Below are 25426 nucleotides of genomic sequence, written 5' to 3'. Positions count from 1 at the left end.
TACGTTCTAGTTCACATAGTTCATTGAGCAAACTGCATATACTTCCAATTTCCTTCTATCCCAAATGCAGATATGGGCAGATAACTTCACATAATTATACTTAGCTTCTGGAACAAAAAACCAAAAAAACTAGTCCAGACGTTTATGGCTTTTCCTATGCCATTTAACCCTTGTATCCTTCCACATGTCCAAAGAAGACAAATGAACAGGAGGTAGCGACGGAGAAGAGTGGATATGTTCAACTTGAATGCAGACTTGTTATCCAACTTGACATTAATTCCTCTGTACATAATTTCTGATACCTTGCATAAAACTGGGAATATGGAGCACTTTATTAACGGCACCTATTACAGAGCTCAGGAGTCAGAAAACAAATAAGGAAAAGATATTGCCTTGTGAAAAGGGTTACCCCACGTTTTGTCCTTTTATTCTTCCTACTGCCAGTTCCATATAAAAATGAGGAGTACAAAAGTTTATAGAGTTCTTCAAGATAAGATCAATGTCCGCGATGTGTGGTTCTGTTTCAGCACGCCCAAAACCTGCCGAGCTTTGTCTTGCATGATCAGCTGATCTTTAGAACCACCACAAGCCACTGTTTTCCAAGCACTGGACATCTGAAGGAGGAAAAGAAGACAAATGAACACCATTAAATGCACATGATGATCAACACTTCTTAATGTGGGTTCCTTGGGTTATCTTGGGTAAGTCACAAGGAGGATCATCTGCAAATTATTAATAATTAATCCTCTTCCCCAAGGCTGCTGATTTTTCTGCGTATGATCTAAATTAATACTGGAATCGTCGGGTGGAGGTTTTGTCCATCTCAAAGCCTTCAATGGGCAAAACTGTGTACACTGCCTCAAAAAAACCCTCAAACTGTGGTGACAATTTGGAGAAACATCTTGCGTACTGGTGTATAAGCCCATTTGATGACCGAATCTTGGATGCTTTAATTTATGGACTTTATAACTGATTGTTTCAAATTCAAATCCCTGTTTCCTTGGTTTTGCCATGGACACTCACAAATAAACAATAATGATAGCCTCGGGGCAACCTCCTTGCCTCTATTTAAACACATAGGCAGACAAACTTCATCACAGCTGACTATATACAACTCTAAAGCACTTCTAAATTTAAAATGATACGGTTTCAAAACTGACTCAGCAACATCACATGCCACAGCAGCTAACTATTGCAGTGAGATCACAAGGTTGTATTTACAAGCTGCAGACACAAAATTGTTAAGTGTTGTGTTGGCAAACTAGTGGGAACTGAACCAACTGGAAGAAAATGGTTGACTAAACTCAAATCCTTACCAGGATGAGAAACATAAATACCCCAAGCCATTTACAAAACCCAAAGATTGCTCATATGGCAACTACCAGTATACTACATGTGGTATCTTTCTCTTAGGTACACTACAACATTAAGAGAGCTCAAAAGGACAATAAGTCTGGTGGGCAACCTGTAGCACTAGGGCAATATGTGATTTTCAGTCAATGCCATTAGACCTTGCCCTAATTTCAAAAGCTCTCTATAATTGATCAGTTTCCAAACCTCTACAAAAGTGGTTCTCAGCCTGTGGGTTCCCAGATGTTTTAGCCTTCAACTCCCAGAAATTCTAACAGGTGGTAAACTGGCTGAGATTTCTGGGAGTTGTCAGCCAAAACATCTGGGGACTCACATATTGAGTACCACTGCTCTACAAGAATAATCTGTGCCTTCACTAGATGGGGAAAAATGAGAAAGAGACATAGGTAGGCATGTCTGTTTTTTGATTTGGGCATCTCCACGAAGCGTATCTTCATCCTGACAGATAATCCCGAAAGAAGCGTGCCCTTCAACTGAGAAATATTTAATCCACTCTTACTTTGCCTATCAAATCTCTAAAAGAAAGCAGGATTTACAAAAACCTTCCACAGCAGATGGTGCTTACCAATGCAGGTGGCCTGTACTTGCTAGGGATTCTCTTGGAAGATGGAGCCTTTTCTGCCTTGATGTGCACAAAGCCTCTGTTGAGCAAGCTTGTATTGCTCTTGCTGCTTGACACCGAAAGGTTGAGGGACTGAGAAAGGAAGCTCACAGACTGCAATCAAAGAGAAAATGAACAGTTACAGATGTTATGTGTAAATTAAATTATTTGATGTCCCTCCCGCCTTTACAGAGGCATACTGCTATAAAAAATATCTGCTTGATCTTTGGGCTAGGCAAAAAAGAGGTCCTCATTTGTAATGCTCCGTTTGCTCAATTCTTAGAACACTAAGCCTTACAACCTTTTCAACGTGAAAATCATTTACTTCCCTTGGCTCAGAAAAAAGGTATTATTTCAAATGCTCAAGATTCCTTGCAACAATTTCAGGTCAAATAATTAATAGCCATAATAAGTTATATATTGTTAGACAAAATTCCAAGGCCTAAACCCAACTGCTAGTCCCAAAAAGAGTAGATTTATTGAATTCACTAGATGGAGAAGAATGAGAAAGAGCAGGTGGATTGTACTTTCCTACATTCCAATTATTCAATGGGTCTACTGAAGCAGGAATTTATTAAATGTAGGGCTATAGGAATGCTGGCTGTCGAAATCCACACAGCAAACCCATGAATATGCTGAACCTCAACTAGAACTGTGTCTTGTATATGGGGCAGTAAAGACAGAGACATTCAACACATCATACACGAGGAGTGATGGGTTAGGGATGGTGTGATTCTGGACCACAACAGTTCAAACACCAAGTGTTTGAACCCCCTTTGTGAAGCTAACTACCCTATAGCCTCATATATGTGTCTAGAAATTTTAATTTAAAAAGGATTAATATATCCAAGATTCAAGTTGAGCATTACACTCTTATTTTGACCCCAAAAATTGTCCATAACTTATGGATGAAGGTCTCCAGATATTGCTGTACTGCAGCTCTTCTCATCCTTCACCATTCACTATACTATCTAGAGCTGATGGGACTAGCAGTCCAACAACATTCTCATGCCGGATAGAAATTTATGCATGTATGCTTGGAAGGAGGGCAATCTAAATGAACTCTCTGGGGCTTATTTATTCTAAGTAAACACGTACATGATCTCTCTACTCATATAACTTGTTCTAAGATGTATACTGTCCTAAAATGGATGCAAAGCATTGACTGCTGACGCTAACATGATCTAAACTTGTACCATAAATTCAGAATCACAATGATTATGTTGGCCATACAACTCTATCAAATGAACAAGTGAAATTATGCAAGAGATTGACAGGATTTGATATTTCCCTGGACCTTCTTACACACAAAAGGGCTTTGCAGCCTTAAGCAAGTACTGGCTTTGAAGCTCTGTGATGCACTCAAATTCAGGCTAAAATCCAGAGTGGATTCGCCCTGCCAGGTCTAGTAAGGCAGAAAGTGGGGTGAGGAGTAACCCGAAGAAGTCTTAAAACACCACTAAAAATAGCTCAATTCAATGTATTGGATATTCTCGCATCTAGTCAGGGAGATATTGTTTGTTTGTTTTTAAAGCAATGCACTATTCAACTTCATTATTTAGAGCTGACATATGGAAAAGTGTTGAATGTTTAGCTATTTGATTATATGTACATATACACATAAGTTTATCTTTTATGGTTATGATTTCTCTTATATATTTATTTGCTGCTGCTGGCCTTTTTTCCTACCTGCAATCACCCAGTCAGAGAACTTCTAGAGGATTTTTACCATCTTTTCCCCCCAGAAGCAACATGAGGATCTCAGCTTCACAATACAGTTGCTAAAAGCAATGTGGGCCAAATAGAGCACCACTACAATTCCTTAGAAGCCAACTATTTTAAAGTATGGAGGAGAACAAGATCTGGCATTCCTATTCGTAACAGCTGAAAACTGCATCTTTAACAAGTCAGGTATTGATTATTACATCAAGAGTAATGAGGCATAAAAACACAGCAATTTTTTAAAAGCCATATGGGATTGGTAGATTTTGATAGGTTTTGCTATACTTCCAAGATATTTCACGGTGGCAGACGAATACTAACCAATCATTTCCATCAATATGCTTGAGGGCATACTCAGAAATGACAGCAATAAAGAAAACCTTAGCATTACATTCCTATAGCATTTCCTTACATCTTTCATCCTTATAGTAATTCCTTACACATCCGTCAGAGCTAAAGCACTTGAAGGAGGAAAAGAAATCTTTCAAAGCAACAGGAAACCATTTCAACAAAATTATTATTATAGCCCATCTTTGAATGGGCCTACGTTTTAAGGTGTAAATTATCCAGGAATTAAAGGGAGCGATTGACTTGCCAGTTTAAATCTATTTTAATATTTATAGGTTGTAGAATTTAAATTGTGTTTTTTAACATTGTGAATCGATGTTTTTGTTATCTCAATCAAGTGATAAAAGTGGAATAATAATAATAATAATAATAATACATAATAATAATACATAATAATAAGCTGGGCTGCAAGTTCCTGAAATTGTGAGGTTGTGGTGGGTCCAGAAATGGAACGTTTCCAGCTCAGGCTAAAAGGACGTATATCTGATGCAAGCATATTTACAGTGGAAGAAAGCATACACGTCTATGCTTTTACACAAGTGCTTTAGGCTGTGCAAGTCTCAGAGCCATGCAGACACATAGCTATCTAGTTGGGCTCAAAGTTGCTCTCACATGTTTCCAGGAGTTCTCTTCGCCTTGCTGAAGGAGATTCAACTTGGGACCTCCCGCATGCAAAGCATGTGTTCTACAAATGAGCTACAAACCCTAGAACAGTAGCATGAGGCTACCCATGGACCAAACTAAACTAGAAAAGACATATGTAATACTTTTCTGTGCACCATTTTGCTGTCAGAAATCGATTCCCTTTGTCAAACTGTTTTCTTATCTGCATTGCAGAGGGGGCCTCAGAGAGTTTATGTCTTCTCTCCTGTACAAGGGAGGAAAAGTAAAAAAAAAAGCTGACCAGAAAAATAACTTAAGAGGTTCAGAGTGAAGCTCCTTCCATTGCTCTCAAATTTGCAGCTTCCTAAAGCCCATAGAAATCACATTTCGCCTGCATTCCATTCGGTTTAGCCAGTTCCAAACTATTACATACAATCATGAGACACAGATACATCTTTTTGTTTTTATTTTTTCTAAAAAACAAACAAACATACAAATCTAGGCTAGGAAATGTCATGTCACAAGATAGGTTCTGGGCCTTCACAGCAAGCAATGAAACCAACTTCTTTACTCTGAACTGCTTCAAAACAAAGTAGAACACATCTGTTAATGAGATGAATATATGCTGAGAAGGTATCTTATCCAGCTGAGTGAAAATGAATTCTTTATCCCGAGAACTTACCTGGCTCCCCTGAGTTCTTTTGATGCAAACGGGCTTGGCCATGGTGGAAACTGTCATCTTCAAGTCTTCCTCCATAATGTCTAATGCAAGCGATTTCCTGACTTTCTTAATGGGACTTCTGTGCAGCTGGAAAGATGAGGAATATTACAGAGTAATATTTAGGTTCCAAAAGGAAGTAAAATGAAAAAAGACAGACTCTAGAAATAAAAATGCATCTCTAAATTTTAAAAGACAACAAGCTACTGTTAAGACTAAACCACTTGGTCATGAATATGCCATGGAAAATAAAAATATTCAAACCACAGCTTGGAAAAAATCATCTACATTTACCAGTATCAATCATTTGCTACACTAGTTAGGGGAATCTGAGTTGTACTACAAAACAAAAGGATTCATTTTCAAACTCTAGTTAAAATCAGAACAGAGTACCTCTGCTAGTACACAGGAATAATGGAGAGATCACAAGATTCAGCATTACACCTAGAGATAACGTCTAGCCAAGACACCTGGGCCAGAGGCCTGAAGCCAAAAAGAATGACTATAATTGGCCCTTTAATACCTAAGTTCAGGCAATTTTGCATTGCCCTCCGCTCTACAATCCTGACATTATAAAGCCCAAGGACATTACTCTCCCATCCCTGCCACTGAATTTTGCACTTTCCCTTAGCTCAGTGGTTCTCAACCTGTGAGTCCCCAGATGTTTTGGCCTTCAACTCCTAGAAATCCTAACAGTTGGTAAACTGGCTGAGATTTCTGGGAGTTGTAGGCCAAAACACCTGGGGACCCACTGGTTGGGAACCACTGTCTTAGCTCTATCTAGGAATTTTGCACAAACTCGGAGCCCTTTGAACTCAGCACTTTTATTGCTCCCATGGTATTGTTTTGATGTTTCCAAGAATCCCCCAGTCAGTAACCATGCTGATGATGAGATTCTAGGAAGTGTGTCCAAAACAGTTAAGTTTTCTAAACTATGGATAATCCTTGTAAGTAATGTGCAGTTGCAGGAAACAGCTGACCCAATAACCCTGCTCACTACCTCCAAGTCCCCAAAATATGCCCTATAACAGCTGGTAGGCATGTGAAACCTACTTTACTTGCTTGCTAATAGAAAAATAACTACGCCAAGGAGCAAAAAAAAACTGGCTTGAGGCAGAGCAGAACCATGTGCAATTTGGTGATCGTGTGAACACAGCCAACTTCCCACAGCATGCCATGAACTTTCAAAAGGTCCTACATTTATAAACACAAATCTCTATTCGATACATTGTAAGAAAGATGTCTTTGACCACTGCTGTTACACAACATGGAAAACCATGCTAAGATCTACTGGACATGAATCTGCCAACAGATTTACTTTCCTTGGCCAAGATCACTTTGCAGTATTCACTACCAACTTGCGACCTCCACCTAATTCTATGCTGCTCTCAAGATTAGTTTCAAATATTGCCAACAAGCCCCATTCAACACCTCTAGTAGAAGACTTGTCCCTCCTTGGATAACGCTCTAGAGAGGAAGAAAGAGGGTGAAAAGACATGGATGGTGCTGCAGAAGGGAGAGATAAGAGAAATGGCTGTGCACCGCTCTTAATGCAATACAAAAGAAGTTGCTAATCATTTGTATCAAGGATGCGCAAAGTGTTGCCCTGAGGGTAGCTGATGATTTTGTGGCTCTCAGGTAGGTTTTTTTTTTTTTTTTTTTTTGGCAAATAAAAGATCTCCTTGGGAAACCTCCAGGACAAACAATGGACCTTTCAAACAAGTCATCTGGCAGCAAAAAAAGCTAAAGGGATTTTGGCCTGCATAAATAGGAACATAGTGTCTAGATCCAGGGAAGTCATGCTACTCATGCTCTATTCTGCCTTGGTCAGACCATACCAGGAATACTGTGTCCAATTCTGGGTACCACAATTTAAGGGAGATCTTGACAAGCTAGAATGTGTCCGAAGGAGGCCAACTAAAATGATCAAGGGTTTGAAGAACAAGCCCTATGAGGAGCAGCTGAAAGAGCTGGGCATATTTAACCTGAAGAAGAGAAGGCCGAGAGGAGGCATGATGGCCATGTATAAATATGTGAGGGGAAGTCATGGGGGGGGGGGGCAAGCTTGTTTTCTGCTGCCCTGGAGACTAGGATGCAAAGCAGTGGCTTCAAATGTCAGGAAAGGAGATTCTACCTGAACATGAGGAAGAACTTCCTGACTGTGAGAGCTGTTCAGCAGTGGAACTCTCTGCCCTGGAGTGTGCTGGAGACTCCCTCTTTGGAGACTTTTAAAGAGAGGCTGGATGACCATCTGTTGGGGGTGCTTTGAATGCAATTTTCCTGCTTCTTGGCAGGGGGTTGGACTGGATGGCAATCTTTGGCTACAGAAAAATTTCAGGGGCAGAAAAAAATGCTTTCACATCAGCCAGTTGCTCATCCCTGTTCTATAAGCTGAGCTTGCCCCAAAAAACATGTCGACATGGGAAGAGCTTACTGAATGCATGGTGTATGAAAAACTACGTAACTGGAGCATCATGTTCCATCTCTAAAATGAAGTTTACACTGAAAGCCATTTGTTTGATAGAAAATGGGTTTGTGCTATGGTTTTTTGCTTTTTAAAAGCCATAAAAAGGAAGAAAAAAGAGAGGAAGAAATCTAGCAACACCTTTTCAGAGTGATTTATATTTTAAAAGGATCTTTGATGCATATCTGTTCACTTTTTCAGATGCATTGGTAAGAATGATTTAAACTCACAGGTTTTAAAGCATAGTTACACAAATATACGAATGAGATATAATGTAACAGCATACAGAAAGAGGCAAATTACGAACCTGACCATAAATCTCCAGATGATGCCCATTTTTGTTTTTAAAAGGGAAGAATACTCTAAATACCTCAATTTTTGCAGCAAATTAATAATCTTCCATCCAGAAATAGCCTGACTTGATATTGCTAATTTGCTAATTCAACAATAACAAGGGTGATTTAAGAGGAAGAGCAAACAATGAGAATGCTAAGAGATACTTACTCCCTGTTTTCTCTTCTGCTTCTCTGGATTCACATCCTCTTCAATTATCAGTTCAATGCCAGTTTCACTCCTCAATACTTCTTTTAAATCTTCTTCCAGATTAGGGGTTTGTGGCTGCAGAATGATTTATATCTTTGAAGTCATGGTTCAGGTATTGAAAACATCAGCATATTCTGAAGGGTCTCTTTCATTCATTTCTAAAAAGGTGTTTTATGTACACATAAAACATGCTCAAGTTTTTGGGTGTTTGTATTGAATTATGATAAAATAAATAAAAAGATAAAAAGAAGGGGCTTTTTGGGTAGAAAATAAGAACTATAGCACATCTCCTATTTGCAGCTGTCAAAATGAATCCTTTCTGCAAACAATGAAATCAAATGTTTGTCTCTCCCCGAAGTATGTTATAGAGCAACTTAAGGACATTTCTGTTGAACGTTGGCCTTTTGCTTGAGCTTGAGATCTTCCTTAGGAGTCCTAAGCATTCACAGCATGGGAAGAGTAATGGAATAGGAAAAGGATCCATAAAACGGCTTAATACATACCAAGGGCTTCATGGGACCGTACTTCTCTAAGGCATTCTTGAAAGGTGTGGGTGTGTGAGGTGTGTTGTCTGTTATGTATTTCTGATCAGGGGTCACAAACCTGAAAGCACAGAAAAAGAGAACAACAGTTTTAAATCATGATTCCAATACAGGGTTTGGGTGGACACTTGATAAAGATTATCCAGTTTTGCAGAAGTAACAGCATACAAGTATAGCCTATGATATGGTTTGCGAATACGCAAATACTGACCGGTATGTTATTTTATTGTACCTTTTATCAAGCAACTAGATAACCATTGATTGAGGTAATTCTGATCAGGTGTTACTCTCAATACATAAGGAAGGGTAAAAATTAAAAACAAACAATGTTGCAATGTGTTTTTTTATGTTATTTTGCAAATTAGACAAAATTAGACTGCCAGTTGTACAAGTTCTCTGTTCTTTCACATAGCTTCTTTTTGCAAATGTCACCTGGTCAGTGAACTAAATGATGGGTGGGGAACATGGGACCTTCCAACTATCATTGGACTGCAAGTGCCAGAAGCCCTAACCAGCATAGTCAATGGTAATGAATGCTGGGATGTACAGTCCAACAACACATGGAGGGGAACGTAATTTTCAGTCCTGATGTACAACCTCATTCAAAGAAATATAAAAGCATCTGTTTCAGTAACTCTTACCATATATACTCATGTATAAGTCTAGTAATATTAGTAAAAAAAAAAAAACCTCAAAAAATGGGTCAACTAATCAACAGGTAATATACGGTGTGTGTATTTTGTATGTGTTGGCATTGACTTTTTGCCATTGTAAGCCTCCCTGAGTCCTCCTTCTGAGGTTGAGAAGAAGGGGTTCCAATGCTGGAAATAAATAAATAAATGTAAATACTCTTCCTTAGCTATTATCAAACAAAAATCATCCCCTTATCTGAGTAATCAAAGCCCTTTTTGAATGCATGAGCAGGGAAAAGCGTAAAGGCTGCAGGCAGTTGGTGGACCCGTAAGCCAGTGTTGGCACTTTCCTCCCTCCACATAATGACTCTCAACCTATCCATGGGTCATATTTATAGCCAGAATTTTGGCCCCAAATCCTGCCCTCAACTTACACATGTGTACTTGAGGTAAGTGCAAGAGAAGGCTTTAGTTGTGCCATAATGATACTGCAATTCTTAAAGTGAATCGGAAGGTATGAGCTCTCAAAGCCAGCATATTGTATCTTATTCTGCCTTGCAGAAATTTTTGTTCGGCTCACACCAGTCTCTCATCTACATCACCTTAAATTAAGCAGTATTCAGTCTTAGAATTTGGGTATCTCAAACTAACTGCTAGTCTTAGCAAAAGAGCTGGAAAGAGCTGACCCTCCTCCTTGCAAGATATCTGCGAGTATGAGAAATAAGCAGAAGGGAAGACTTACGCAGAGTTTTTCTGGATTAACGGTGTTTTGTCTCTGTGTAATGGGGTAGTCACTATCACCTTTTGGCTGCACACAGGTGTGGAAGTTAATGAAGGGTTCTCAAGATCCAGTGTGTCCTGTTTGGTCCAGAAATTCAGGAACTGCCAAATTTTTAACAAGGAAATAAATTGGTCACCATAGAAAACGTGGCAGAGAGCTCACAATGAGGTTTGGCAAACATGGTTGAATACAGAAATTCTAATGTTTACAAAGTTGGGTTTGTTTGTGTACAGCCCCTAGAGTCTTCCAGCCAGCATAGCCCTGGATGAAACATTTTGGAGATTGCAACTCAAAAAATAAATGTTTAGGCACAAGATGCAAACACAAGAAAAATATTTATCTTTTCCATATGATACAACACAGAAAAAACAGTATTAACACCACTCGGTCATTTAATAAGAGAAGCACTTTAGGTTGGCTTGTCTGCAATGCTGAGTGACTTCTAGGGCATCACATCCCTCTGTATTATTCCCAGGACTTGTCTTTCTTGTGTAACAGAAGAAATATTAAAAATTAACTCAATATTTTTAATTACAAAAATGTGAGTCAAACACAGAAAGGGTTAAATGGATACAATGATTCAGCAAAAGCTCTAGTTCAAAATAAGTAAGTGTGCCTGTAGGTTGGTTCGCCTCAGTGTTAGTTGCCCTTGGTAAGAAAAGGCTTCAGTATGAGAGAGTCCTCAGTGTGAGATAGGCCTGCTTGAGAAGGCCTGGTGTGAGAAGCTTCTGTGAGAGTGAAGCTGTTTATCTGCATGAGAAAGAAGTCCAGCGTAGAAGCAAAGAAGGAAGTACAGGGTTAGTCAAAATGCATAGGCCAATAAGCCATTCAATTGAATGGCTTATTGGCCTATGCATTTTGACTAACCCTATAAAGAACTTTATTTGTGTTATGGAAACCTTGTTCTTGTAATAGGGCAAAGCTATTATTTTACTACAAAGAAAAGCTGCCTATGGAAGGGATAACATTGGTCTATTTTTGTTCTTTTTGTCACTTTGGTCTACTGGTGCTGGGTTACACTGCTGCTGATAAGTTACTCTGCTGTACATTTATGAAGAGGGTCTTTTGTTAATAAGCCCATTCGTCCCAACAAGCTTGCCTTCCTTGTGCAACAGAAGAAATATAGAATGTCCATAAAAATGCCATGCATGGAGGCAGCCCATGGTTCAGTCTCCAGGTAAGACCTTTATCTGAAACTCTGAAAAGCTACTGGTAGTTGAGCCAGATAATGTTGAGCTAGATAGATTTATGCCGCATATGATGCAGCAGGTTGCTTAAGTGCACCACGGTTTTAGTACTTTGTAAATAAAAATAACACCACACTTTCAAGAGACACCAAGTTATTCCCTAAACAAACGTTAGAAAGAATAAAGTCCGCAAGAAAGATAACTAATATCCGAAATATAACAATTTTAGTTTTTATATCAGATCTGTCTAGGAGTCATTACCAAATCTTCTAAGCTACTGCCACAATGCCAGGAAGGCGCCAATATATCATCTAAAACCACAATTTTACAGTAGCAAACATGCAGTAGCAATCCAGCACCTTTTAAATGGTCCAAAAGCACTTTGATCATTTTCTATCCTTGAGTTATAGTTTGCGCCAAAGCTTTAAAATGCTATCATTGCTCACACTGACCTAGGTATGCGTGCAAAAAGTATGAAGCCAAGCAACATGGCTGAGAGATGGAAATAGAATGTTCTAGTCATGCTAATCTGCTAAGCCATTGATAACAACAGTATTTTCTCATAGGTCAGTGAGCATTTCATGTGGGAATGTTCTTCCTTCGAAGTAAGCAGACATGAAGTAAATGAAAAATAAGCAAAACAAAATCAAAGAACTGAAATCTTTTTCAGAGTTGCTGAATATGAAGACCCAGGACAGTCTCCCATGTTACATTCAAGAACACAGAAGAGTTACACGTGGCTCTTAATCATATAAACGTGTAATGCAAGAAGGGTTTACACATCTGTTCCTTGATATATATGACTTGTCTGGTCTAACCCAATTCTTTTTAAATGCAGCCATATCCAAATGTTTTCTGCATTATATGGTTAGACATAGAAGGAACAGAAGAGCAGCTTCTATAATTTTAAATTATATCACTAGAACACAAACTCTTAAGAATAGGCTAGCAGACATGTCAACCTCTAGAACAGTGTTTCTTGATTTGGGAATTGGGACCCGGGGGGGGGGGGGGTCGCAAGGGGTTGTCAGGAGTCTATGATATGATAAAATAAATAAAAATATTAAAAAGAAGTTTTTTTGGGGGTACTAAAGGTAGAAAATAAGGAGTGACTATAGCACAGTGTTACTCAACCTGGGGGTCGGGACCCCTGGGGGGGTTGCGAGGGAGTGTCAGAGAGGTCGCCAAAGACCATTAGAAACCACAATATTTTCTGTTGGTCATGGGGGTTCTGTGTGGGAAGTCTGGCCCAATTATATCATTGGTAGAGTTCAGAATGCTCTTTGATTCTAGGTGAACTATAAATCCCAGCAACTACAACTCCCAAATGTCAAGGTCTATTTTCTTCAAACTCCACTAGTGTTCTCATTTGTTGCGGGGCCCAAGCGGTGCAAGAGGCCCAGGCAGCGATGAGGTGCCTCCTCCGCCACTTCTGGAGCAGCAGCAGCCACAGCACCTGGGCCGGGTCTGTTGGCAGGAAGGGAGACGCCGAGGAGGAAGAGGAAGGTAAAGAGGACAAGGAGGGAAGAGCCGCCGTCCCTGGAGGGAAGAAGAGCCAAGGAGGGGTCCAGGCGGCGATGAGGTGCCTCTCTCTTTCTCTTTCTCACACACACACTGGCAGGACCTTTCCTGATCAGTGTCCCTCACTACTTGTTTTAAATATTTTAAATTCATTAAAAAAAACCCCACAAAACAGCGAGTCCGCAAAAGGTGAACCATGAAGTAGGAAGGGAACATTGAATTGAGTATTTGTGCCAGATTTGGTCCAGATCCATCATTATTTCAGTCCGCAATGCTCTCTGGATGTAGGTGAACTACAACTCCAAAATTCAAGGTCAATGCCCACCAAACCCTTCCAGAATTTTAAGGTCCTGAGAGTTTTTTGTGCAAAGTTTGATTCAATTTCATCATTGGTGGAGTTCAGAATGCTCTTTGATTGTAGGTTAAGTATAAATCCCAGCAACTACAACTCCCAAATGACAAAAATCAATCCCTCCTCCAAACCCCACCAATATTCAAATTCGGGTGTATCGGGTATTTATGCCAAATTTGGTCCAGGGAATGAAAAAACATCCTGCATATCAGATATTAAAATTACGATTCGTAACAGTAGCAAAATTAGTTATGAAATAGCAACTAAAATAATTTTATGTTTGGGGGTCACCACAACTGTATTAAGGAGTCACAACATTAGGAAGGTTGAGAACTACTGCTCTAGAAGCTGGTGAATTTCAAACTCATAAATTTTAGTCAATCTGGCCAATGGTAAGGAATAATGAGAGCAGCAGTCCATCAAAATCTGGAGCATCACAGGTTCCTTAACCTGCTTATAACACAAGCAGTGGGGAAAAGCATTCCTTGCCTTTTGCAAATCAAGGTAGATATTTCTAACATAAAACCAAGATAATGGCATAAGACAGGAATGTTGTGAACAGATGAAGCTACTGCCTCATTCTTGGGCACTACCCCTTACTTGCTCCATGCCTACATACCTGAGACGGGGAAAATGGCAATGTCTTGACAGGGGTGCTTTTGACAGGAGTGCTCTTAGGTGTCATGCTATTATAGGAGTCCAAGAAGGAGAGGCTGGTACTGGTACCCCCTTCTGAAACTGGCGTGAGACTGATCTTCCTCTTCTTTTGCCGCTTAAGTACAGAAGGCGGAGTGCCAAAGCTCATGTCTGTGCGTGGGGAGATGGGGATGAGCTCGCCCTTGCTGCCTTTGCTCAGATCTGAAATGGTATGGCCATCCAAACGGTACTCTGTCACGTTCTGCGCTGAGGAATAGGGTTTGATTGATGTCTGTCTCTCTGGGCTGTTACTGTTACTGGCAGAGAGATCATCAGGAAGGTCAAACTGAGACAGATCACACCAACCATCAGGGTCCTGCCAGAAAAGGAACATTGTGAAAATCAGGACGAGTAAAACTGAAGATGAAGAATAAGTGTCAGAGTATCTTAATACTACTATAGTTGAATTATTGTACCTAACTCTTCAGTTTTTTGAGGCCTTTCACGTGTCTCAGTCTACCTCACCTTGGCACCTTTTATTTGTTTTGGACTACAATTCCCATCAACCACATTGACTGGGGATGATGTGAGTTGTATACAAGCACAATGGATGGAATGAGGAAACACACACGGCTAGAGAAACCTAAAATATTAATTTTGTCAGTTACTAATCAGTTGTTTAATGTTTTTAGAATGATGTAAATAAAATGTTTCATGTTTATTGTCTTACATTTTAAATAATTCAACCAAATTTTAATGTTAACCACCCAGAAACAGAATGATATAGGGCAGGATATAAATATTTTAAATAACAATGGTATTGCTGCTGTATTTTTAAATTAGCTTCAGATGCTTGAAAACTAAAAGACATTCATTCAGTAATGTGAGTGTTTGTAGGAGGGCAATTCCTAGGATTAGTACAAATCCTTCAAAGAAGCATAAAATAGCTGGTAAGGATAAGTACAGCCTGAAGCAATTTCCCAAGTGTGAATGAGTTAGACAAGAGAGAAGACAAGGACTTCCAAGAACAGCGTGACTTGAAGCAATCTGAATGTAGATATGTTCCCCACAAAAACGTTATTGTGCATCTCTAAAACTGTCTTTAAAATCAATGATCGTGCTTGTTGGCATCCTGTGTTTTTGTACCATGTTTTAGTACCAACGGCAGCTAAAAAAGCTAATGGGATTTTAGCCTGCATAAATAGGAGTACAGTGTCTAGATCCAGGAACTCGTGCTACCTTTCTATTCTGCCTTAGTCAGACCATACCAGGAATAGTGTCCAATTCTGGGGACCGCAATTGAAGGGAGATGTTGACAACCTGGAATGTGTCCAGAGGAGGGCGACTAAAATGATCAAGGGTCTGGAGAACAAGTCTGGAGCAGCTTAAAGATTTGGGCATGTTTAGCCTGCAGAAGAGAAAGCTGAGAGGAGACATGATGGTCATGTATAAATATGTGAGGGGAAGCCATAGGAAGGTGAGAGCAAGCTTGTTTTCTGCTGTCCTGGAGAAGAACTTCCTGACTGTGAGTGGAACTTTCTGCCCTGGAGTGTGGTGGAGGCTCCTTCTTTGGAGGCTTTTAAACAGAGGGCCATCTGTTGGGGTTGCTTTTAATGCGATTTTCCTGCTTCCTGGCAGGGGGTTGGACTGGATGGCCCACAAGGTCTCTTCCAATGCAATGATTCTATGATTAATAGCTTTTTAGTTGTGTAATGTTTTGGTATTTGCTGGTGTTTGGTTCCAGGACCCCAGTGGATATCAATATCTGCGAATGCGTAATGATACACAATGATGTAGTTAAATGGTGCTCATTATAAAATTGCAAAGTCAAAGGAAGTTTTTTAAAAAAATATTTTCAAACCATCCATGGATACCATAGGCAAACTATACTGTGTTTTTCAAATGGTTGTAAGCCCCTTTGAATCCTGTACTGGGAGATGAGAAGGACATAAAAGAAATATACATTCTATTCATATGGGTTACAAGCAGAGCTGTTAGGTCAAAAAGTCTCCAGCTTAGGAATAGTAGCCAGATTTTTAACAAGTTATTACTTGAACAGATTAGTTAGTGGCCATTTTTGAGAATCATTAAAAACAAAAACAAATCCCTTTTCCCAGATCTGTTATCTTCCCATTATTGATTGCATTAGGGAAAATAGACAATTCCACTTCTTACAGATTCAATCATGTCGAGAGCTTCTGTAATGGCTGGGGCTGCTGCAGTGCACAAATAACTGCCCGATTCCACCACCCATGCATATGAAGAGGAACCTTCTTCCAGTGCGTCATCAGCCACTGTGGTTTCTGGTATACTTTTGGTGTTGTCCTCCGCTAGGCTTTCAGGGAGTTGCTCTGAAGGCAGCATTTGCAAGCCAACTGGCTCATCCTCAGTGGCTTCCTCCTCTTTGATTTCCAAACTTTGAACAGGCCAGCTGGTAACAAAGTTTTGCTGTAGAAAGTAAATGAAAAATTTATCATTACTCCCACATACTATGGAATGGGAACCACACAGCTCTGCACGTTGACTGTTGCAGTTGTTTCACTCCAACAGTCAAAGCCTGCTGGAGGTTACAGCTAAGATCTAAAGGAGCATTTGATCCCTGCCCCTGCCAGTCTAGATTCACTAGTTGAAGGCCAAAACTATTTGACAAATCTTAATCAAGGCAGGTAGATGCCACATTTCTTTCTGAGTGAAGGAAGATAGATCCTTTTGAATTGTGGTTTTGGAGAAAAATTCTTGGACTGCAAGAAGATCAAACCAGTCCATACTTCAGGAAATAATGCCCAGATGTTTACTGGAGGGAAGGATATTAGAGGCAAAGATGAAGTACTTTGACCACATAATGAGAAGACAGGAAAGCTTAGAGAAGGCAATTATGCTGGGGGGAAATGGAAGAAAAAAGCAAGAGGGGCCGGCCAAGGGCAAGATGGATGGATGTTATCCTTGAAGTGACTGGCTTGTCCTTGAAGGAGCTGGGAGTGGCGACAGCGGAAAGGGAGTTCTGGTGTGTGATGGTCCATGTGGTCATGAACAGTCAGAGGCAACTGAACGAATAAACAACAACATATATTTCAAATTTAATAATTCGCTTTCTTTACTTTAAAAAAATCTCCCCTGAGTCATACCTGATTTTCAGTTTCTTGTACGTTTTGGCTTTCCTTGTCTTCCACTTCAACTAGTAGATAGAGGGGGTTGGATTCTTTTGTTTCATTCAGAAAGTTTGCTGTGTCCACTTTTCGTTTGATTGTGGAATTCCAGTGGTTCTTCACAGCATTGTCAGTCCTATAATAACAACAACAATAATGGAAAATAAATGCATATATTAAAGCCAAGGAAAAAGGCATAAGTAGTATAGCATCTTCTCATTCATCATTCATAGACTACAAAGCCTACCTGCCCGGCAGCAATTTAGCAATCTCAGCCCATCGATTCCCCAGAACTTTGTGAGCCTCGCAAATTATACGGTCTTCCTCTTCTGTCCAGGATGACTTTTTCACTTCAGGGTTCAGGTGGTTGTGCCAGCGTTCACGACACTGTTTTCCTAGCCGGCCTTTCAAATGCTTGGCTATAAGTGTCCATTGCTTTGTGCCATATTTTTTCACCAGTTCAATAACCTGGTAATTAATTAAAAAAACAAAAATGATTATATGACATATTCATGACTGTACTTTGGGTTTTGGCATTTCAACACTCAGCAGGTACAAAGACATCTAAAATAAACCTCACATCCTCTGAGGATGCCTGCCATAGATGTGGGTGAAACGTCAGGAGAGAAAGTTTCTGGAACATGGCCATACAGCCCAGCAAACTCACAGCAACTTAGTGATTCCAGCCATGAAAGCCTTCAACAACTCATCTAAAAATAATATCACTAAGAATAAGTCCCATTTTGCTTAACTGCTGGCAATCAGGAATATACATTTGGATCCTCCATTGCTTCCACGTTTTTCTCAGCACTCATGCCAGTACACTACATCTTTATGAATCTACATACTTTGCAGTAGTTATTTTCCATAGACATAGCAAGGATTCTATTCATGGTAACCTTCAGGATGGCTTTTGGAAGGGACGGATTTGCCCTTTGGAGCGCAAAATCACAACAAACATGCAATTGCTACAATTTCTCAAACTAACCCAGATGGAACATATAGAGGCCATCACAACAGATGTTTAATTCTATATTAGTTCTAGCTTATTAATACTTTTCCTAATATGATGTCTCTCTAGCTCTCTTCAGACAGTGTAATAGTTGCAAGAGAACTAATCTCTTATGATAGGGTTTGCTTCCAATGTATACACCCAAATCTATCAATGTACCACTAAATTGTGAAGGTTTCTCTGTTAGAATGAAGACCCTTGAGAAATCAGAGTTCCTAGTTAGATGCAATGAGCACAACTAGGTAAACATATGCATTCAGACATATCAAATTTACAAAACAATAATCCAATCTCTAACCTTAAGCATTGAAGTTCAAGCCCAGAAGAATAAGATCCTAACAGCACAAGCTAATGCAGATTTACTCAGAAAGTAATGTGAATGAAACATACTCTCAAGTATTTATATACAGTATTATTTATTTAAAGTATTTATATTCTGCCTTTCTCACCCAAAGGGGACTCAGGGCAGAGCACCACATATAAACGGCAAACATTCAATGCTGAAACATACTAGACCATACACATAAAGAAGCATTAACAGAAGAAGATCTACAATTGGAGAGAGATGAGGACATTATAATAACATACATAACCACAGCGGCGAGAATCACGTTTGCAAAATTGTGGAAAGAAGATCAGACGCCCACAATCGAGCAATGGCTCGACAAGCTGCTGGACATTAAGGACATGGACAAGCTTACGTTTTACTTGAAGAAAAGCACCGGGATCCCAATGAGACAAACAGATTGGAAACCGGTGGAGGAGTATGTGATAAGTAAGATGGAAGAAAGAACTGCCTAAGAATGATAACGGAGAAATTTAAAAGAAACTGTAATAAAATCAAAGGTCAAAAAGTCGTTATGACCCCAACTTACAACAAAGAGTTGATGGGTCATAACGATAGGGAACAAGTAATATGCCCGATGGAACACAAAATGGAAATCTTTTTTTAACTTGTTGGATGTTAGGTGTATTGTTTGTATCTGTTGTACCCTCTATGTAATTACTGTGATGTCTTAGTATGTCTGTATATTGGTGTCTTTTAACTGTTTAAAAAATGCAATAAAGATTTATTTATTTTTTTAAAAAAGAAGCATTAAAATCACTGATCCTGACGTTAAAATCCTCTAGTTAAAACTGTCTCAACAACCATATCAAATTTGGTTGGCATACTAAGAGTTCCTATCGCTGCCTCATTACACAGTCCCAAAGGCTCAGTCCCACAGCCACGTTTTTATCATCCTTCTAAAGGACAAGAGGGAGGAGGCTGACCTGATCTCATTAGGAAGGGAGTTCCATAGCTGAGGGGCAATCACTGAAAAGGCCCTGTCTCTCGTCCCCACCAAACGCGCCTACGATGGTGGCGGGACCGAGAGCAGGGCCTCCCCAGATCTTAATCTCCGGGGTGGCTCATAGGGGAAGATGCGTTCGGACAGGTAAATTGGGCAAATATAGGAACAAGCCTAAAAATAGCTGCAGTAGTCGGAAAGAACAAATAGTCAAGACGGGTTTTTTTTCAAGGGGAAAAGTGGTTTCCTCATGATATTCAAGGGGAACAGTTAGGAAGCAAGTCAATACTGATTCAAGGTTTCTTAACTATTACCTTAGATAAAGAAATTTGCATTTTATAAACAAAGAGAAGCAGCAGGCAGAAATTCCACTCAGAATGTAATGAGATTCTACTTTCAAAAAGAAAATCTCCCAAAATAGAAATGATTCAAGTTGCTTCCACTATAAATATCAACTGTAAGAAGTTACCTTCTGATCTTCCTGCTTCGTCCAAGGGCCTTTTACCAGGACAGGATTTAGCACCCTGAGCCAGCGGTATTGACACTGCTGTTCAGTACGGTTCTGCAGGCAAATTCAAATAGGTACACATTAAATACTGCTAGGGTTCAAAGGCAGCAAGACAGAAAAGCAACTCACTCATGTCTAACTCACATGAGTCTCTGCTTACAAATAATCCCAAAGAAAACCTTTCACTCTGCTGAAAAACTCAACTTACAGGAAAGTGACTGGCAAGAAACTTCCAGTCATGTCCAAACTGATTCACCAGGGAGTTCAATAGCTCATCCTGCAAAGAGAAATACTGTCAGGCCACATAAAGAACACACATTGCAATCTAATATTTCAGGAATAAGTTTCAGTAAGATTAGGTGTTTGTGGCCCTTTAACATCATAGTATATGAATCGAGGAACTTTTAGACCTGCAGATGTTTTGAAGTGCCATTCTCACAATTCCTTGCCATTTGCTATATTGAGTGGAAGTTCTTGGGAATCAAACACCAAAATATTTGAAAATACTGTATGACAGCAATATTTGGGGGATCAGTACCAACTGTTTCACTTAACCACAGCCAAAAAAATCTCTTTGACATTTTCTACGTCTTCCAATATAATGGAAGGAATGTGTTCTCTCGTTGGATTTTCTAGGTCATCCAGTGGAATTCTACATTGTGCTTTGGCCAGAAATTGATCATAGAGTTGCAATGGAGGACCCACAAATGCTAGAGTACTGTTCTCTTTTGGCAGTTTCTAGGCCCTCCAGTACAATTCTATGGTATGCTTCCGTCAGAGGTGGTTCATTTCAATAGAGTTAACTATTATCCACAAGTTTTTGTTTCCACTGTAAGTCTGGAAATATATTTCCTGCAGATATGTGGGCCATACTGTGTAAGCACCCAAACTCTGGGCTATAGTAAAGAAAAAACAAACAAAGCCATCACCCCACCACAATCACCACACTTAAATCAGTTTGACACCACTTTAATTGCCTTGGTTCAATGGTATGAAATCATGGGAATTGTAGTTTTACAAGGTCTTTAGCCTTTTCTGCTGAAAACCGCTGGTCCTTACTGTAACGAAGCGTTAATCCCACCAATATTCTGTGAGGAACCTTCTTTTAAATATCAATTAAGCTGCCACCAATATGTTTAGAGACGCTGGTTTATGTCTCTGTTTATCCTTAGTTGTGTTGTGAGGTGATTTTGGTAGTGTGGAATGCACCAAGCATAGAAGCAATGGAGGAGGCAGGTTTGAAATACAAAGAGAACAAGTTTTATTGTTAACAGAACGTAATTGTTGCAGTTTTGAGAATTTGAACTTGGCACAAGGCTTGATGTTACAAAATGGCTGGTTTGAGATACTTTCAGGCTTCTGAATGTTACAAATCTACAAACTCCTTCTTTAGTGAAGTGCTTATACTATCTCAGAGTTCCCTATTGTGAATATCCACACGGTTTGCCCTATACTCGGAACAAACCACTGATCACCAGTCTTTCCTTACTGGCAATCCTGAAAACCCCCCTCTGTTAGATTCCTTTAACCTAAGCAATCTAACAAGGTAACACCTTCAGCTCTCTTGCTGAAGAAATATTCACAAATTCTAGGAACTACTGAATTCTCACAGCTTCACAACAGAGCCCTAACTGGCTCTCCTCTTCCCCGGGTCTCTTCCACCGGACTAAACTACTTTCCCCAGAGTCCTTTCTTGACTCTGCTATTTCCCAGAGCCCTTAACTGGCTCTGCTCTTCTCCGGGTCTCCTCCACCGGACTAAACTACTTTCCCCCAGAGTCCTTTCTTGACTCTGCTATTTCCCAGAGCCCTTAACTGGCTCTGCTCTTCTCCGGGTCTCCTCCACCGGACTGGAGCTTAACTGCCACTTTCCCACCTTTTTCTCCTTAAGCTCCGCCCACCTTCTCTGAGGCTTTGTCTTGTCACCATGGCAACCTATCCCTCACAGCTAGGCCATGGCAATAAATGTAATACATAAATGCAGTTTAAACACAGTACATTAAACACTCTATAATAAACATTTCTCTACACTTACTAAACTACAACTCCCAGAATTCCATAGTATTGAGCCACAGCAGTAAAAGTGAAATCAAAGTGCAATAATCCTACAATGTAGATGCACTCTTAAGTCTACAAAAGTCTTATGCTACCAGCTTCATTATTTCAGTTATTCGCTAAGGTGCTGCAAGATCCCGTTGTATACCGATGTTCCAGACCATTGATTGATAATACATATCCTACCTTGCTTTAATTCAGTGGTTTCTCATCCTGCGGGTCCCCAGATGTTTTGGCCTTCAACTCCCAGAAATCTGAATAGCTAGTAAATGGGATGGGATTTCAGGGAGTTGCAGGCCAAAATACCTGGGGACCCACAGGCTGAGAACCACTGTTCTAGACCAATACGGCAGCATCTTTGAATAGCTGGACAAGGGAGATATCCATAGGATTCCTATTTTATTTATTGAAATTTGACAGTGCCCTTCCTGCCAGAAGTAAAATACTGGCTGCAATTGCTAAGCCCCCTTCAGGCATGTAGCCAGGGGGGGGGGGCTCGGGGGGCTTCAGCCCCCCCCCCCCCCCCGAAATTTTCATGGTGGTTCGCGAAAAAGCCTTAATGGTGCATTATTTAAACTGTTATGTTTATTCATATCATGATCTGATCACCATACTCAATATATCCCATATGCATGGGGGTATTGGGGTAACGATACAAAAGGTTTGCTAGGCTAGCCCCTCTTTCACTCAGACTCAGCCCCCCCCGAAACTCAGCCTCCCCCCGAAACCCCCCCTGAAAAAAAATTCAGCCCCCCCCGAAACGAAATCCTGGCTACGGGCCTGGCCCCCTTCTACAATGTTATATATCCCAGGATCTGATCCTGGGATATAGGAGCAGTGTGGAAGGGGCCCAAGGCAGATGAGACTTCTGAAGGACCATAAATGCCCCAGCTTTTCAAGTCAGGACTTCTCATAATAGCTCTTGATGAATGTCGCCAGAGTGTTTCCCATCCCACTCCATACCTTAACCCCCAAAATCCCCACAGGACAATACCTCTTCGCGTGACCATTTGACTTTGCACCTGTTGTCCCGCCGTTCCTGAGCATCTGAGTCTTGACTGTGCAATTCATCTTGCTCTTCACTAGTTTTAAAAGAAAGGAAGAGACACTTTGTTAACACAATATTGAATTACCTTGTTCATCAGTTGAGAATTTAAGCTTTTCTCATTCAGCAAAAGGTTTAGTTGACCTCCAGCTAGAGTGCTCAAGAGCCTGGACATTCCAATTGCCTAGCTTCCAACAGACCTCATGACCTCTGAGGATGCCTGCCATGGATGTGGGTGAAACATCAGAAGAGAATGCTTCTTGAACATGGCCATACAGCCCGGAAAACTCACAGCAACCCACCTATTAAAATATTGCTAGTTGCATCCATCCATGCAAACAGCAGTGATTTTGTTGAAAAGTGTGCTTCCTAATGTTACTCTCAACCACAGTAGACATAATGAATTAGAAGGATTTGCAGAAGGATTGGCTTACAGATCATCCAGTTGACTATGTGGGTCTGTTAATTGGATTTAGGCCCATATAGATAAATCAAATTAACAGACCCACTGAATCAACTGGATGATCCGCAAGCCAACCCTTCTGTGACCAGCAGTGCTGTGGAATTCGAAGAGGCACAAATGGAGGGCAAAAGGGAGAAACGTGCTAAGAAACGTCCTTCCACCTGGAAACCAATGTCCTCACTGGGAGAGAACATGCAGAACAGCCACCTACGAACCCACCAGACTTGGAGGACCATCATCCTTGGCCCCCGAGAGATTGCCTAAGTAAAGAAGGAATGTCCAGGGAGGAAGAAAGAACTCTTGTCTGTTGGAGGCAAGTGTGAATGTTGAAATTGGCCACCTTGATTAGCATTTAAATGACTTTGCAGCTTCAAAGCCTGGGCGATTGCTGCCTGGGGGAATCCTTTGTTGGGAGGTGTTATCTAGTCATGATTGTTTCATGACAGGAATTCTCCTGTTTCTTGCAATCCTCTTTATTTACTGACCTGATTTTAGAGTTTTTGAAAGAATGGTAGCCATATTTTGTTCATTTTCATAGTTTCCTCCTTCCCGTTGCAATTGTCCACATGCTCGTGGATTCTTTTAATTGCTTTCTTTCAATAACTTTCTCATGACCTCCAAGGAATCTGAAGTTTGTATTTGTTACAAGACACGGGGTGCATTTATACTAAATTTGATGCAGTCTGATACTGCTTTAACTGCCATGGTTCAATGCTATGAAACCATGTGAGTTGTAGTTTTACCAGGTTTTTAGCCTTCTCTGACAAAGAGAGCTGGTGCTCCAGCAAACTACAAATTCTGTGGTTCTACAGCATGGCAACTAAGAGTTAAAGTACATTAATTTTACAATGTAAATGCATACTTCCTTTTCAGTGATTGGAAATGCATTGCCATTTCCTCCATTCAGGTGTGCTGGGGGAAGGGAAGAGAAAGAGCCCTTCCATATAGCCATATAGCCCAGAATATCAAGGCAAAAAATATCCCACAGTATCTGCTTTAAACTGGGTTATCTGAGTCCACACTGCCATATATTCCAGTTTAAAGCAGAAAATGTGGGATTTTATTCAGCTGTGTGGAAGGGGCCTAAATCCCAGAATATCAAGGCAGAAAATCCCACATTATCTGAGTGTGGACACAGATAACCCAGTTCAAAGCAGGTATTGTGGGATTTTCTGCCTTGATATTCTGGGATATAGGGCTGTATGGAAGGGGCTTAAGTAATCTAAAGATTTCACACTGAAATAATAGTTACCAAATCGATCTAGATAAAAACCCAAGCCCTTTAAAATAAATCGATCAGGGAGGACCTTCCTTTCCCCTTCCTTTTTTGGCGCAAAGAGAATTGAGTTCCTCTCCCGCCTTGGAAATTCACGCGGGCCATCTGGAGCACCCCTTAAAATATTGCACCCAAATTAAAATAAAATAGAGCAACCTCGCTTTCAAATTAAGTCATCCATGGAAACCATAGGATCACTTCCACTATTGTGGGGGATACATCTCTCTTTGCTATGAGAGAAATTACCTTTTGGGGAAATGGCCAGGAAATACCCCCCCCCCCCACACACACACACACACTTATTTCCCTCTTAATCAAATTTATAGTATTTAAGGCAATATCATTTTAACCCCAATGCAAAACTCACCAGCCAACCTTGCGGGACATCCTGTTCTGTTCTAGATTTAAAAAAAAACAATTAGGCAAGAATATAAATTAAAATAACGATCCCAAAGAAGAAGAAGAGGTGGATGAGGTTATAGCAGCAGCAGCAGCAAGAGCAACAGTGCTGGCCACCATTGCAAGGAAGGAAAGGGGAGCCCAGGATTAGCGCGCGCGGATGGCTCGCGCCCGCCCGGGTCTCCAGAGCAGCAATTTTTTCCTATCTCGCGC

The 25426-nt window shown here is 40.4% G+C and overlaps 1 protein-coding gene across 1 annotated transcript; it reads right to left on the bottom strand.

The window, feature by feature from the left end:
- MYBL2 (MYB proto-oncogene like 2) lies at nucleotides 1-25426 on the bottom strand. Its single transcript, XM_060772271.2, has 14 exons — nucleotides 25182-25426; nucleotides 23025-23112; nucleotides 20185-20253; nucleotides 19938-20030; nucleotides 17415-17635; nucleotides 17147-17303; nucleotides 16197-16469; nucleotides 14005-14397; nucleotides 10287-10426; nucleotides 8874-8973; nucleotides 8332-8445; nucleotides 5328-5453; nucleotides 1937-2086; nucleotides 1-614 (listed from the first exon to the last, which is right to left on the bottom strand). The coding sequence occupies exons 1-14, from the start codon at nucleotides 25199-25201 to the stop codon at nucleotides 486-488; spliced, it is 2073 nt and encodes a 690-aa protein (XP_060628254.2). The 5' UTR covers nucleotides 25202-25426; the 3' UTR covers nucleotides 1-485.

The sequence above is a fragment of the Anolis sagrei genome, chromosome 4, assembly GCF_037176765.1.
Source record: "Anolis sagrei isolate rAnoSag1 chromosome 4, rAnoSag1.mat, whole genome shotgun sequence".
NCBI lineage: Eukaryota > Metazoa > Chordata > Lepidosauria > Squamata > Dactyloidae > Anolis > Anolis sagrei.
Note: the sequence above shows the minus strand (reverse complement) of the source record. Positions and strands in the feature narration are given on the sequence as shown.

Bases quoted from the DNA above. Each gene is read 5' to 3' on its own strand.
- MYBL2 (XM_060772271.2), bottom strand. From the start codon at position 25,201: ATGTCCCGCAAGGTTGGCTG. The intron at 20,031-20,184 runs GTAAGTTGAGTT...ATTTGCCTGCAG, and splicing joins TTCTTGCCAGTCACTTTCCT to AACCGTACTGAACAGCAGTG. The intron at 17,304-17,414 runs GTAGGCTTTGTA...TTGTTATTATAG, and splicing joins GCTAAATTGCTGCCGGGCAG to GACTGACAATGCTGTGAAGA.